The sequence below is a fragment of the Aplysia californica genome, unplaced genomic scaffold, assembly GCF_000002075.1.
Source record: "Aplysia californica isolate F4 #8 unplaced genomic scaffold, AplCal3.0 scaffold00244, whole genome shotgun sequence".
NCBI lineage: Eukaryota > Metazoa > Mollusca > Gastropoda > Aplysiida > Aplysiidae > Aplysia > Aplysia californica.
Window position 1 is genome coordinate 318,802 of NW_004797514.1, and position 14,208 is coordinate 333,009.

Genomic DNA, 14,208 nt, shown 5'->3' on the forward strand with positions numbered 1-14,208 from the left:
AAGCTCATTTAGCCAACTTCAGATGATGCAACTTTGTGTTTTATTCATCGGGAGGTGTCATAAAAATATTTTTATTGATGAATAACAAATCCTATATATTCAGTATTATAAGTTTTTTCGTTTTTAAATTGTTTTGATTTATTATGTTTATTTTTCAGGGCTTTGGTTAAAGAACAAACACCAGTTTTCAAATCTTATAAATTTCCAAATCAAATACTCAAGGATCCCCTTACAAGGAAGTGAGTGTTCTGACATGCGTGCTTCCACGTTGAGTTACCGGTGATTTCAGCAGACCAAGTGTTTGGTTCCGTCTGTTTTCAGCACCAGAGTTCATTGTGTTGTTAGTGATATTTTCGAGTTACAAAGGGGAACAGTTGCTTACACCATGGTTCTTGACTTAGACCAATTCCGTACTGATAAGGGTGGCAACCCAGCCAAAATCAGAGAAAACCAAGCAAAGCGTTTCAAAGATGTAACATTGGTTGACAAAGTTGTTGAGCACGACACAGCATGGAGAAAATGTGAGTAAACTCATTTCTTGAAATCTTGTTTCAATTTTTTACATTACATGAATATGCCACAAAGAGATGAAGACGCATGTGTGTTAAATAATGTTGTCTTTCTTTTAAATCTTAGGCTCAGAAAGGCTAAAATCTAGATCTAGATTTTCTAGGCCCTTTTCCTCGTAACTTGTAAGTATGCAGTTAATTTTGTCATCTAATTTTCGGAAGGACTTCAACTTCAGTAACGACAAAGAGCAACAAGCCCAACAAATTACAAAACAAACACAATACGGAGTGTCTACGTGCGCAGTTACCGGTCTCATGGATCTATTCTATTCTCAGTATCTACGTACACGGTAACTGTAGGGTAGGCCTAGGCCCCTACTTAGTTTTTTGGGAGCCGCTTGAGCTAGAAATCTAGATTTCTAGATCTATGTGCACGGTAACTGCTTCTTCCCCCACTCATCCCTGGACTGGCCCATCACAACGCCGCACCGCTGACTGCCTGTTTGGAACCCACCTACAGCCGTCCATTGCCCAACCCCCTTTCCCCAGATACAGCTCGCTCAATCTCTTTCACTGTATCCAAGTTCGGGTCTACCTTGCCCTGCTAAACCCAAGCATAAGTTTACGTAGAAAAAAGGGGATTCCAGTAAAGTCCCGCTGTAGGGGTCAGATGGAGTAGTTGTGCATCTAGATCTAGATCTACACAAGGTGTCTATGACTATGAACTTGGATAGAGAAAAAAAGGCAGCTGAAATGGCCATTGTCAAACAATACAATGTGGCCTCACACAATGCCAATGCACTCATTCTCATGGGAGTTCGCACAGTGTACACACAACACGGCGAGTTGCACAACACGATACTTCTATGAAGAACGAGGGTGTACCTTCCAGTTACCGAGTACGTAGATGCTCCGAACACAATAAAGAAGAGATCTAACCCTACCCTTACCCTTACCCAAACCCAACCCCTACAATGCCCTACCCCTACCCTTACCCTTACCCTTACCCCAAACCATAATCCTCTATTTCTATTCTACTCTCTCTCTACTCGGAAGGAATTCCATAATGAGCGACCACTATGAAACAGAAAAGTGGAATAGAGGGTTAGAGGTTTGGTTTGGGTTAGGTCTCTTCTGTTAATTAAATCTTTATTTATTGTGTTTGTTGGGGTGGTCGCTCATTACGGAAGTACTGTAGGCCTGATCTATTAATTTTTTATTTTGATATAGATGAGTATGAGCATGAAATAATAAACACAGCAGAAATGGAGAAAGGAACAGGCTAACCTTACTTAATGACAGCTAGACTGCTGGGCTAGCCGTACTTGATAGTGATGGCTGGACTGACAAGCAACAAAAAAAGGCCTACTGAATTGAATTATTGTATATGTAAATAAATTTTTTGTATGCAATACCTAAAGTATTTGTATTTGAGATGAAACCAAAAGGTGCCTTACTGACAGTGCATGTATATATTTTAAACCTGAATAACTGAACTACTAATGAGACCTGTGTACTCAACAAGTTTCGGTCAATAGGGCCTAACTTAGATCTTTAAGTAAGGCTAGCTACTTCGATTGAGAAATGAATACTCTCTAATGACAATAAATATTACAAGTTATAAAGTAACCTGACTACATCATGTGTGCGATGTGCTGTGCAATATTTCCTACTTTTTCAGTATTTGGAAGTTGCTTCTCTGATCTTTTCTGCTACAAAACACTGTCTAGTCTCTTGCCGTTCTGCCTGCTTGTTTTTATTTCGAACCAGGTTTCTATCATGTAGTCCTATAGACTATTGTTCCAGTCTTGTCTCAGGCACAGGTGGGTCTCCCCGTCCTCTCTTGCCATTTCTACCATTGCTTCCAGAATGTTCCTTGTTTGAATCATGACTTTTGATACAGGTGGCTATGCTATGATGAGAGAGAATTTCGTCCTATCATTTTTAACCAACCAATTTTTTACCCAAATTTCCATTTAAAAAACATTCAGCCCCTGTTTAACGTAGCACCATAACGTGACAGTATTAAACTGAGCAGAAATTTTCATGCTCGCTGTCCAATAAAAACAAAACAGCAACATTTAATCATTTTTTCCCCATGTGTCCCCAGTGCGCTTTAGAGCAGATCTTCTAAACAAGCTAAAAAATGTTTGCAGCAAAGAAATTGGAGAGAAAATGAAGGTAGGTGCACTTTTTCATGAGTATTGAGTACTCATTAGAATGGACAAGAGTACTTGTATTTGTTGGGTTATGAATTACAAAACAGTGGCAGTGTATTAAATGAAATATATATATATAGCTAAAACTGTGTTAACACTATCTTCATCGGATTTACAGGTGTAAATTGAAAATGGGACATTCATCATAGTTAATTTTGGATGGTTGGCAGCTCCCCGGTGTCTCATCTATCTGTCCTGTGACAAAGTTACTTCTTCACCACCCACTGCGTAGGGGGAGTAGAAAAGAATTTTACACTCATGCTTTTAAATACTAACCCTGTGTCGTGAGACTAAGCCCAATGCTTTAAATGAAGACAAGTTTGTATTTTGTGTGAGTTGATTGAAAGTTATATAGCGTATATTTTGAATTGCACTTGTACCTTGGACCTATAACAGTTATTATATATAGAGAGAAAAAAACATAAATGGGGAAATGAGATATATGGTATGGTTGTTTGTACAGATGGTCATTAGAGCTTACTGGATTGTATTATGATTCTGCCAGTTTGTGTTGGAACTACAGGTCTGTTTATTGGCTTGTTATTTCCTTTATCTTGCAGAAAAAAGAACCAGTTGGTGATGATGATTCAATTCCTGCTGACATTCTGAGCAACTTAGATGCTCTTACACAGGACAAGCTCAAGGTCTGTCCAAATGCTACCATAGTCATGTTTAGAAAATGATTTCAGTATCTGCATTTGTATCCTGGAAATTCTGAAGATGAAATCTTACGTTGATTTTTCAGTAACATGTAGAGAACATGGTATCAGTACACAGATATTGTGTTTGTTAGTTAATTTGAAAGATAAGATCGATTTGATGTTAACTTTTTTTCCGTTAGCATGTTTATGTTTGTCTTTTGAGCGGTTTTATATTGTGTAGAGATCCTGCTTTTATTTTCATTCTTTTTTTTCAGTTAACCCAGACGTTCTTAAAATTAAAATCTAAATGAAATTGTATTTAATATGTAATGTGGTGTCTGAAAGTGATCTAGTGAACCTTTTTATGATTTGAATTGATGACAATTATTCTTGTTTCCTGTCCATATTCAGGAGCTCACTGTGACCCAGATCAAAAAAGTTCGGCTCACTCTAGATGACCAGATGAAGGAGAATGATGCTAACCTCTCACAACATGAGACTGACAGGAATGAGGCTCTCAAGGAAATTGGCAACATGCTCCATGAGTCATGCATTATCAGCAAGGACGAGGTGCTGTTATTTGTTTTTTGTAAGACTGTCTCTTCTTCTGCTTCCTCTTTTTGGGGGGATATTATCTTTGTTTGGGGATATCGACAAAAAATGTCCACACGTGTTCAATTTATTTCATATGAATTTTAATTCAGGTTATTATTTGTTTTCAGTCAAGAAATCTTGGTCTTTTCTCATTTTTCCCCACTTTTCCTTTCTACTGTTCTTGGACGATTTAAAAAAAAAACTTTTCTTCACTACATTAATAGAGAGTAGATATGTATTGCGAAAGATAGAGTTTTGAGTTGAAGACTACAATAACGATCTTTTTTCCCTTGGATTATCTTCAGGTGAACTCTAGTTGTTTTTCCATCTAAGGATAGAGCTACAGATTATGATAATTTGTTTGCATTTAGAAAAATGTGAAGAATTTGAATTAACAGTATTTATTTGTCAAGCCTTGTGAGTTTTTGATAGATACTAAGTTTTCCTCTGAGCCCTCGTAAATATGGGTTTGACATTCATTCTTACAGGATGAAAATGGCATTGAGAGAACGTTTGGGGACATAGAGACCAAGAAGAAGTACTCCCACGTGGATCTTGTCGTCATGATTGACGGTGCTGACAATGAAAGAGGATCTGTCACTGCTGGCGGGAGAGGTTACTACCTCAAGGTTTGTATCTTGTTTTACCCCTGTATATCTGAAATCACTCTTCTAAGGAGCAGATTGAGCTCCAGCTGCTTCAGTCAGCTATGTTGTTGATGTCATGGGGGTTTATGGTGCGGGTCACTTATGTTTCGCATCCCTAATGTAGAACTGCCTAGAACACCCAAAGATTCAATAATACTGTTTTATTTTCATGTATTTGCAATGCATGTTCTTCTTTGCCATTTGCCACGGTCGTTTTACTAAACAATCTTACTCTACTTGCGTTCTGGATACTCCCAGTATTTTTTCGCACTCTTGTTTTTATGTATGAGTTTGAGGAAAACTAATTTTGGTCAAGGAATGATATATGGCTTTCAACTAATATCTTGAAATGGGAGTTAAATTAAGTAGTTCCAATCCTGTATATAACATTACAGTGTTGTTAAAAGGCAATTTTAACCCTTGCCAATCCATACAAATTGGCCAACAGCTGCAGGGTGGGGAGGGGGGAGGGTATGTTCCTACCTTGGATGTGTCTTGGGATGGAGCGTGTAGCTGTTGTTCATGCCCTATGTGATCCATCAAAGGAGACGAGAGGGTAACAGGTCAGTTGCTCAATTGCACTGAGAAAATTGGTGTTATTTGGACTTTGTCCTTGGGTGCAGTTATTTTTCATCTATTTGAGATCTGTGTGATTAAGTTGGACAGATATATTATATCGGTATATCTTTATACACTGGGATCAAAAACAGACTAAACAGTTACAACCAGAACTTGTATAATGCAGTACACAAGATTCCACATCAGCTATTTCTGTTGTTATAAACTTTTGTTGTGGATGGTTGGCGGGTGCTCTGGTGTGGTTTGCTTCTTCTTTCCTATCAAACATCTATCGTCCTTATCTCCCCTTCTTCTTTTTTATGTTTGTTACTCTCTTGTAACACCTCTAATCTTCTGGCGCTCATATGACCTTATGCTGTTGCGAGCGCCTTAAAACCTCAACTAAAAAAAAAAACTTTTGTTCAGAAAGATCAGCAGCACTGCTACCTGTCTTGGCAAGATCTGAAAAAAATTAAGAATTTTTATGAATTTCAGCGCCCCTTACCTATTGTTATTAACTAATAAAGATTTTTCTTTCATTTCTCCTCTGCAGGGCCCCCTTGTGTTCTTGGAACAAGCTCTGATCAATCATGCCATGATGTTGTTGCATGACAAGGGTTACACCCCTTTGTACACACCTTTCTTCATGAGGAAACAAGTAATGCAAGAAGTAGCTCAGCTGTCACAGTTTGATGAAGAGCTGTACAAGGTAATTACTGGGTATATATATCTCAGCTTTATGAGAACTGCGAGGACAAACGGAATCTTTGTTGTTCAAGATTATTGCTAATATTTTCTCTTTCTGTTAGGTGCTCATTTTGGGGGTGACTAGAGTTAATTTCTGGGTCAGTGATCTTTATGAACATGCAGGCTTTCAAATCTTAAACATTTAGTGTGATGTTGTAGACTAATTTTGCAAGTTCTCTTTTTGACTAAATCCAATAGCATTGTTGTGAGTGGTCTTTCAACATTTTGCCTTAAATTGACATAGACATGAGTATGTGCCAAATTCCCTACCAACTCTTTTCTTTGAGGTAAATGTGCTTGAAGTCTTTGGTAGGCCGATTACATACTTCAAACTTTTGTCGAGGTGATTAACTTAACCACTGGTCCCTTTCGCCATTCTCTAGCAGGCGTATTTTTAAGAAGTCTACTTTTAATACTTTTATTTTTATGAATTTTTAATTAATGGGCGTGAATTTTTCTGAAAAATTTACGGAAACTTGACAGATACAATTAGATTCACAATATCAAATATAAAAGTTCAAAGTGTTTTGTTTTGATGTGTGTGCATGTGTGAATGTTTTCTGAAAAAATAAAAGCTGGGTCGTGTGTTGATGAAGACGCATTCACTGAATTTTACATGAGGCAGATGTTGAGCGCAAGATGGTGTTTTCATAGTTCTAACGCACCACAACTAGTGCTTGCTCTAGCCCTAGAAGTACGACTCAGGGCTGGTTCAGATACATATCCAGGGTGTGACCACAGACACATCATATTCTGAGTCACTAGAACTTGCAAAATGAACAGATGCATTTAAAAACTACGAAAATATTTGATATTTAATGTGACAAGTCAGTTGAACTTTAGTTGATGTAACTGTCCTTCACCTTCAATTGCTAAGAACTTGCCACGCGACCTCTGCCAAACTCGGCACGAAATAAGTAGTAAAACTTGCGCTGGGGTCCGTTTCCCTTTATGTAATGGGAGCACAATTTTCGGAAAACATCTGCAACGTCCTTGCTGTCGGGGGTATGAGATCCTTGCCAGCGAACCGGCCACCGGTCCTGTACCTGTGACAGGAAGAATTGTAGTTAATGAGTTAAAGCAGCTTCACTGTGACAGGGCTTTCTACAAACATTATACTGGGGGCAGTTGCTCATTCTTTGTGCATGGATAAGGACAGTTGTTTTTTTTCTAATACCAAATAGACAAATGACTGGATGTTTTGTGGACAGAATAACAAACTTTTCTTTCTATATTTATGTGTTTTCTTTGTAAATGTTATTTCTCCAAGGTTGTGGGAAAGGGCGGAGACAAAAAGGATGAGAGTGACCAAGATGAAAAGTACCTGATTGCAACCTCGGAGCAGCCCATTGCTGCGTTCCATCGTGATGAATGGATAGCCACAGAACAGCTTCCCATCAGATACATGGGATACTCTACGTGTTTTAGGCAAGAGGCTGGATCGCATGGAAGAGATACTCGGGGTATCTTCCGTGTGCATCAATTTGAAAAGGTGAGTTATTTCCTCCGTATTCGGATAAGTTGTCCTTTTGGGAATTCTTTTGCTGCTTGTATCGATAATTTTGTCATAGAGGGTTTATTCATTGTGTTTATTGTACAGTAAACTTGTTGTTACTTTGCATAATGAATGATGAATATAAATTCCACTTGCACCTTCTGTATCAGTGACCGGTAACTTTCAGTTGGTGCTGTTTTAACAGAGCCCGCTGATGAATGGTGATTTCTTTTTCCAATAGAGACCAATAGATAATATAGGCCTATTCACACTCTGATTCCTGTTCCTGATATCGTTAGATTTGTCAAAAGAAAGTTTTGAATACTAAGATGTACCCTTTTATGGTGATTAAAAATGTGACCAACTTTTGCTGTCTCTCTGTTGTACAAATTTTAACATTAACAATATTATTTTCACACTTTTTACAGATAGAGCAGTTCTGCATTACTTCTCCAGAGGAGAACAAGTCATGGGAAATGTTCAATGAAATGATTACCAATGCTGAAGAGTTCAACAAATCTCTTGGTATTCCCTACAGAGTTGTCAATATTGTTTCAGGTATGTTCACATATTTGTAGGGGTGAAAAGCTTCATGCCGAGTTACAGATTGTATGGGTTTTGTTTTTTTCTCTGCAATAGTTAAGCCGGGATTGACTATGTATATCATTTGGTTTGAAATTAGATAATTGTTGGTCATACTGCTACGGCCTCAAATAAAGTCATTGTGGCATCACACCTCCTGGTTTAGTATTCAGGGTTAAGTAAAAAGAAGGAATGAAGGCTCAGTTTGGTACAGTGGAGTCCACTTATGACGAGTCCTAAAAAAACGAGAGGTCTGTTATAAAGACACTATTCTAAAACCCTGGTTTTTTTCCCTTCTTTGTTTTTATAAGTAAAATATTGCTATAGCGATTATCAAACAAATACGCGAGTCGGTTATAGCGGAATATTGCTGCTGCTGTGCACAGCGCATAAGCCAATAATTACATAGATCTATGTAAAACCTCGCCAGTTGAGAAACCTGTTGGCGATCATGCAAACCAAAGAATGGGAGAGGAGAGCCCATGTGTGCCAACAACAAAGGCCAGAGCGAAAGAGTGGGGAGGGTGTTGCATGCGCAGACAAGCAGAACGCATCCCATGATAGGCCAGCCTAGTATTATCTAGGCCTACACTACCATGCCTCTCACTTCTCTTGATGCGGGGATGGAGAGGTCACAGTGCTGTGATGGATGGAGTGAATGTGTAGCGTGGACAGATTGTGTGTGCGCAAGTAGACGGACCGCACCATAGCGTGTGATGGGGTGGGGACAACACAGCGGGCGAGTTAGCATAGAGCCCTTTCTTTTTTATCGCCAACGCGGACCTGTCAACATCGCTAGCGATAGAGAAGGGAAACCTGATTTCATTTTTGATCAAGTAAGACATAGAGGTCATGTTGAACAAACTCATCGACAGGGGAGATATCAAAAATAAATAAATGGAACACAGAACTCATAGGTTATACCTACTATATTATTTAACTTGAATGTATTACTGGATCCCTTATAATGGATATTTCGCACCAGTCCCCTCCTTCTCGTTATAACAGGATTCCACTGTACCGCCATAAACTTGAAAATAAATACAATATCGTAGACCAGGCAGCCATGGCCACTGCTCTTTGCTCTCTATAAAGACTTTGCTGCACTAGTGATGATTGCGCAAATGAAGGGCTACACCTTGGTGTAGTCAAATGTGCAATCAACCTTTCCCTCTTTGCCCTCCTTTTGATTCCAAGTAGAGTCAAATGGTATGCTCCATGGTGAACTGGAATTACATGAAAGTACTCGGTTTAGAGTATTTTAAAACAAGGCTGTGATTCGTACACCAAGATATTGTCTCATTTGTTCTCATTGGAAATGTCTCACAATGCTTCTTTCATGAAAAAAAAAAATTGTGAGGGGGGGGGGGTAGTAAAAGGGGATACAGTCAGACCAGCTATAACAGTCACCTGTCCAAGGTAATCACACACACACCCCATCTGTGGTTTGTTTGTTTCGTTTTTTGTTTTGTTTTTATATAATGAAACTATTCAAGAGGACCACCTCTCTAAGGTAAACACTTTCTCCTCGGCAATGGGTGTTATCTTTGACAGGTTCAACTTTAATCTGTCCTCTCTGACTAAAACATTTTGCTGTTTACCAGCACAAGAAAACCCCTCGCTTCTCACTGGGGTTGTTTCAGAGATATGAACAGTTAAAATCAGTAAGGATTCATATGGGAGAAATTAGTTTCTAGTAGAAGAATCAAACCTGCTGGTTAAACAGGACTGAAATAAATGTGTCTTTAGACCCGTTATAGATGTATGTGCGACGTTTTTGGATATGTTGTGGTCATATGCTCATAGAGTTGTCTTTTATTGTCTGTGCAGGAGAGCTGAATAATGCTGCTGCAAAGAAGCTGGATTTGGAAGCCTGGTTCCCAGGCTCAGGTGCTTTCCGTGAGCTGGTGTCGTGTTCAAACTGTCTGGACTACCAGTCAAGGAGGCTGCAGATTCGCTTTGGACAGACCAAAAAGATGGGCCAGGAGGTAGGCTGTTTCATTTTGATGCTTAACCTCTTTTGATGCCATTGGTTGTGCTCTGATTTTCAGCTAAGCTCGTTAGCCAGGACAGCAATCTCATGTCTCAGTGTTAATGGACTACCCGTCTAGATCTAGCCCACTTGTGACACATATTCAGACTGAGGTCTTTTTATAGTGTCACTAGCTCCACTTTCCTCATTCTCTATTTTCCCCATCTTACCAATAATATTTCTAAAAACTAATAAAATTTCAGACAAATAGTGAAATTTGCGGCATTTTAAAATCATTTTTATGTAAACATTTTGCAAAAGCATGCATCTGTCTGCAAGACTATATATATTTTTATCGATCGCTTGCAGGCCCAACAGTAAATTAATTCTTATGAATATTGTACCAATATTCACATTTCTATATTCCCAAATACAAATCCATGCAGTGCTTGTAGCTCAATCTCCGTACAGAAAAATTAGAGCCAGATGATTGGCGGGATGTCATCCATGATACAGCACAAAGCTATAACTATAAATTACGCTTACCACAAATTTGGAATACACTGCGGGATCTTAGATTAGAATTGTTCCGACAATAGTGACCCCAACGCTGTGGACAAGGTGTGACAAGATTAAGAGTCTTTTTAGCCTGCAAAGAGAAAGTCTCTCTTTTGTCATTGTCTGCACAATGTTTGATTTCCTTGTTGTGTTTTGGGCTCTTAATTGCGAGCAGTTTTGTTGTAGATGGCAGGTGATTGGCTGTTCTCACCATTTGTATTTGTGATGGTTGTTTCTTTATTTGTTTATTGGTTCGGTATGCAGCGCTTTTTTTAAAAATAAGGGCTGTCCCAAAATTATCAAGAAAATGGCAATGAAAGGGAAAATTTTGTCTTTGTGGGGATACAACTTATACAGACAGTTGGCTAAACATTCACTTTATTTCTCAGTGTAATCCTCATGACCAGTCAAGTATTTTTGCCATCAGCACATAAATAAATACATGCCATCCCTGCAGAATTTTGCATCAACATACCAAAGTCAATCTTTGTTCACTATAATGGTATGCCCGAATTGAGAATCTCCTGAACTACCAAAAATTTTGTACAGAATATTATCTTGTATTCGTCTGTCATTGAACTTTGCTTTAGTTTGTTTTTTTACACAAAAGACGGCACAATTGTTTTGTCTTCCTTTGTCTCACCTTTTAAGAGGATTGTTTTATGGGGGTTTTTTGTGGGGGGTTTTCGGCATGGCAGATAAGAAGTTATTTGTGTATGCCATCTCATACATCAAACTTATTTCTATTTCAGACCAGCTACGTCCATATGCTCAACGCCACCATGTGTGCCACCACCAGAACTCTGTGCGCAATCTTGGAGAACTTCCAAACGGAGGATGGAGTTGTTGTTCCTGAAGTGCTCAGAAAATTCATGCCTTCAGGTAAGCTTATATCTTTCTAGAGCATAATGGTCCTTTTGAGCATTAACGAGGCTCTGGTAGAATGTTTCAAAACTCCAAAATTGTTACAGCATGTGGAACACATACTTAATGTTGTGTTTGCTTTGTGTGGGCTTTGTGTAAATCGAAACAGGACACTTCATTTCTAACCAGTGTTTCATGGTAATTGTCTAGTAATGGAAATCTGTTCACCTGATATCCCTCACAGAACATTGATCAGCATGTGCCTTTTTACTTTGACTCGATTGAAAAAATATAGATTCAACAAAATTACTGGCATTCGCAAACTGTGAAATTTTAATGGTCTTAGCTTCACGTGGCACATGTATGTCAATGAGAAATTTGTTGTGCTATTTACTTATAGATGGTCCCAAACTGGTTGATATTGAAATTTGGGGGGTTTTTTTTTACTAGTAAGTGTTTCCTAGTTTCCTATCTGTTCTGGTCACAAGATCCATTTGCTCAAACTGACCTTTATTCTTATTCTAAAATCTTACGAAGCATGGATTAGATTATTTTGTTTTTAAGCATTCACGTCTTTTCAAACTATGATTTTAATTGCGCTGGCAGTATGTCTTTGCTAGTTACACAACTCTGGTCTAAATGTTCTCAATTATGTTCCAAAACATTTTTGGAGCACATGTTCACACAAGGTTTCATCTTTTTTTTTCTCAGGCTACAATGAAAAGATTCCTTTTGTGAAACCTGCGCCTATTGATGAGCAAGAGGCAAAGAAGCAGAAGAAAGGCAAGAAGGGAGGCAAGCCGCCAGCAGAGCCAAAAGAGCAATAAGAATGCTATTTCAAACTGAACAGAGATTGGTACATCATCAAAGTGTACTCTGTTTTAAATTATTTCATTGCCTGAATGAGAGAGGGTTGCGAATGAGAGGGTGATACTGATAGGCCTACAGTGTTATACTTGATTTGTTGTTGTTTTAATCCCTAAGGTTTTTATTTCGTTTACATACTGTACTGTAGATATTTTTTAAAATTAGGCACAAGTAAAAAGTAAAAGGCTTACATTTTTAGTGTTGTCTTTATCCACCGTTACAGTTCGTAACCTATTACAGCCTTCTTTTTTTTCTGTTAGTACTAGTGCCATGATTATGTCAATGATGTACTGCTCGTACTTAAATTTCTTCCCTTTCTGCTTCATAGGAATGTTTGGTTCTTCCCTTTTATGTTCTCTACAAGTGGCCTTCTTTTTTAATGCTTATGTTGGATCTCCTTAACTTTTTTTAAAGACACATCCTAAAGAGTCCCCCCTCTTTAAAATATTTTTGCTTTGGTTATCATAGCCACAGCAGAGAAAAGAAATGTATTGCATGCTTCCTTTTTTATGTTTTAGTAGAGGCGGAAGTATTGCATTGTTCTGGAGAAGAGGTTAATGGTGTGTTATGTCACAACTACTAATATATTAGACCAACTATTTTTGAACAGTGAAAAAAATGTTCAGATCCCTTACAAATACCGGTGAGGGTATATTTTGAGTAAATAGCCCATTGATGACCATAGCAAAGACTTAGTTTTTATCTTTTTGTGTTGGTGAAGTGATATATCATGATCACAAAGTATAAAAGATATTGGAATTGCATCCCATTTCAAACTGTTTGTCATTATAGTATAGCTGCATAAGTTTTTTAGCTGAGTTTTTTTCTTTTTTTGACTTTGAGCTGCTCACCTTGAATGTATAAACTGATGGTGGCATTTTTTGTCTTGTATCCTGTCATCCTTTGATACATTTCATGTCATCCAGAAGTTATCACTTGATCACAAATATCTTTTTGTGTTCTTGCAACAAAGATAGGTGGAAATGTTAATGATAGCAAAAAGTTCCTCTCACAGATCCTGAGTACCGGTAATTAATTAATGTTTTCGTTGTTGAAATTTTAAAATCGCATTATCTGGTTATAATCTTGGCAATAGGCAAACAGCAACCTTTTTTTTAAAAAAAATAATCTTGTAATCTTCATATTTTTTGGAGCTAAGTTTGCCTGTAAAATGAGGTCTGAACTGGGTTATTATTAAAGATGTCTTGCTACAGTGCAAAAATATTTTTGATCTAACTTGTAGCTTCTGCAGTTGCAAGCGCCGTAAAACCTCTACTAAAACTAAACTAACATGTAGCTTTCCATTATGTAGAGTAAGAATATCTTCAAATCTTGTGGTCTTCTTTCCTATCAAACTTATATCGTCTTTATCTCCCCTCCGTCTTTTTTGTGTTTGTTACTCTCTTGTAACGCCTCTAATCTTCAGCATTTATATGACCTTATTGTGTTGAAAGTGCCGTAAAACTCTTACAAAAACTAAAAAGACCTTATGGAAGTACTGTTCTCTCCCCTCTTCTCTCTGACCTCCTCTACTATCAGCTCTCTGTGTTCAGTTGTACATCAGGGGCACCCTTGGTGCATCAGGTTTTTGCTTCTGTAATACTATTTCTTGACATATATTATACATACAATGCAATGTGAATGTGATGCCACGTCTTGTGGGACGCTTTGTCCTTTGCCCCTACGCTTTGAGAAGACGGGAAATAAAATTGAAGAAACAAAAAAAAAAGATTTTTTGTTTTTTTTCTATGAGTGTTCCATTATTTTGTGGTGACATTGCTGACATACTTTTTTGTCTTTGGTGATTGGAGTGAGGGTGTCTCTGGTGAGTTCAATTTTTTTTTTTTTCTTTCTAATGTTTCTATCCATCTTTCTTACTTTTTCCTAGCCCTAAATAATCTTTATAGTGTGGGTGTGCTTCTCTTTACTTAAATAAAGAGCCAACAATCTTGTCT

General features: G+C 38.0%; 1 protein-coding gene across 1 annotated transcript; it reads left to right on the plus strand.

Moving 5' to 3' along the window:
• Window positions 1-255: 255 nt before the first annotated feature.
• LOC101861894 (serine--tRNA ligase, cytoplasmic) lies at window positions 256-13,982 on the plus strand. The gene is made up of 11 exons (XM_005100317.2): window positions 256-521; window positions 2,620-2,690; window positions 3,289-3,372; window positions 3,781-3,939; window positions 4,452-4,592; window positions 5,722-5,877; window positions 7,186-7,407; window positions 7,839-7,968; window positions 9,823-9,980; window positions 11,275-11,404; window positions 12,098-13,982. Exons 1-11 carry the CDS (start codon window positions 386-388, stop codon window positions 12,211-12,213), a joined length of 1,503 nt encoding a protein of 500 aa, XP_005100374.1. The 5' UTR covers window positions 256-385; the 3' UTR covers window positions 12,214-13,982.
• Window positions 13,983-14,208: the final 226 nt, after the last annotated feature.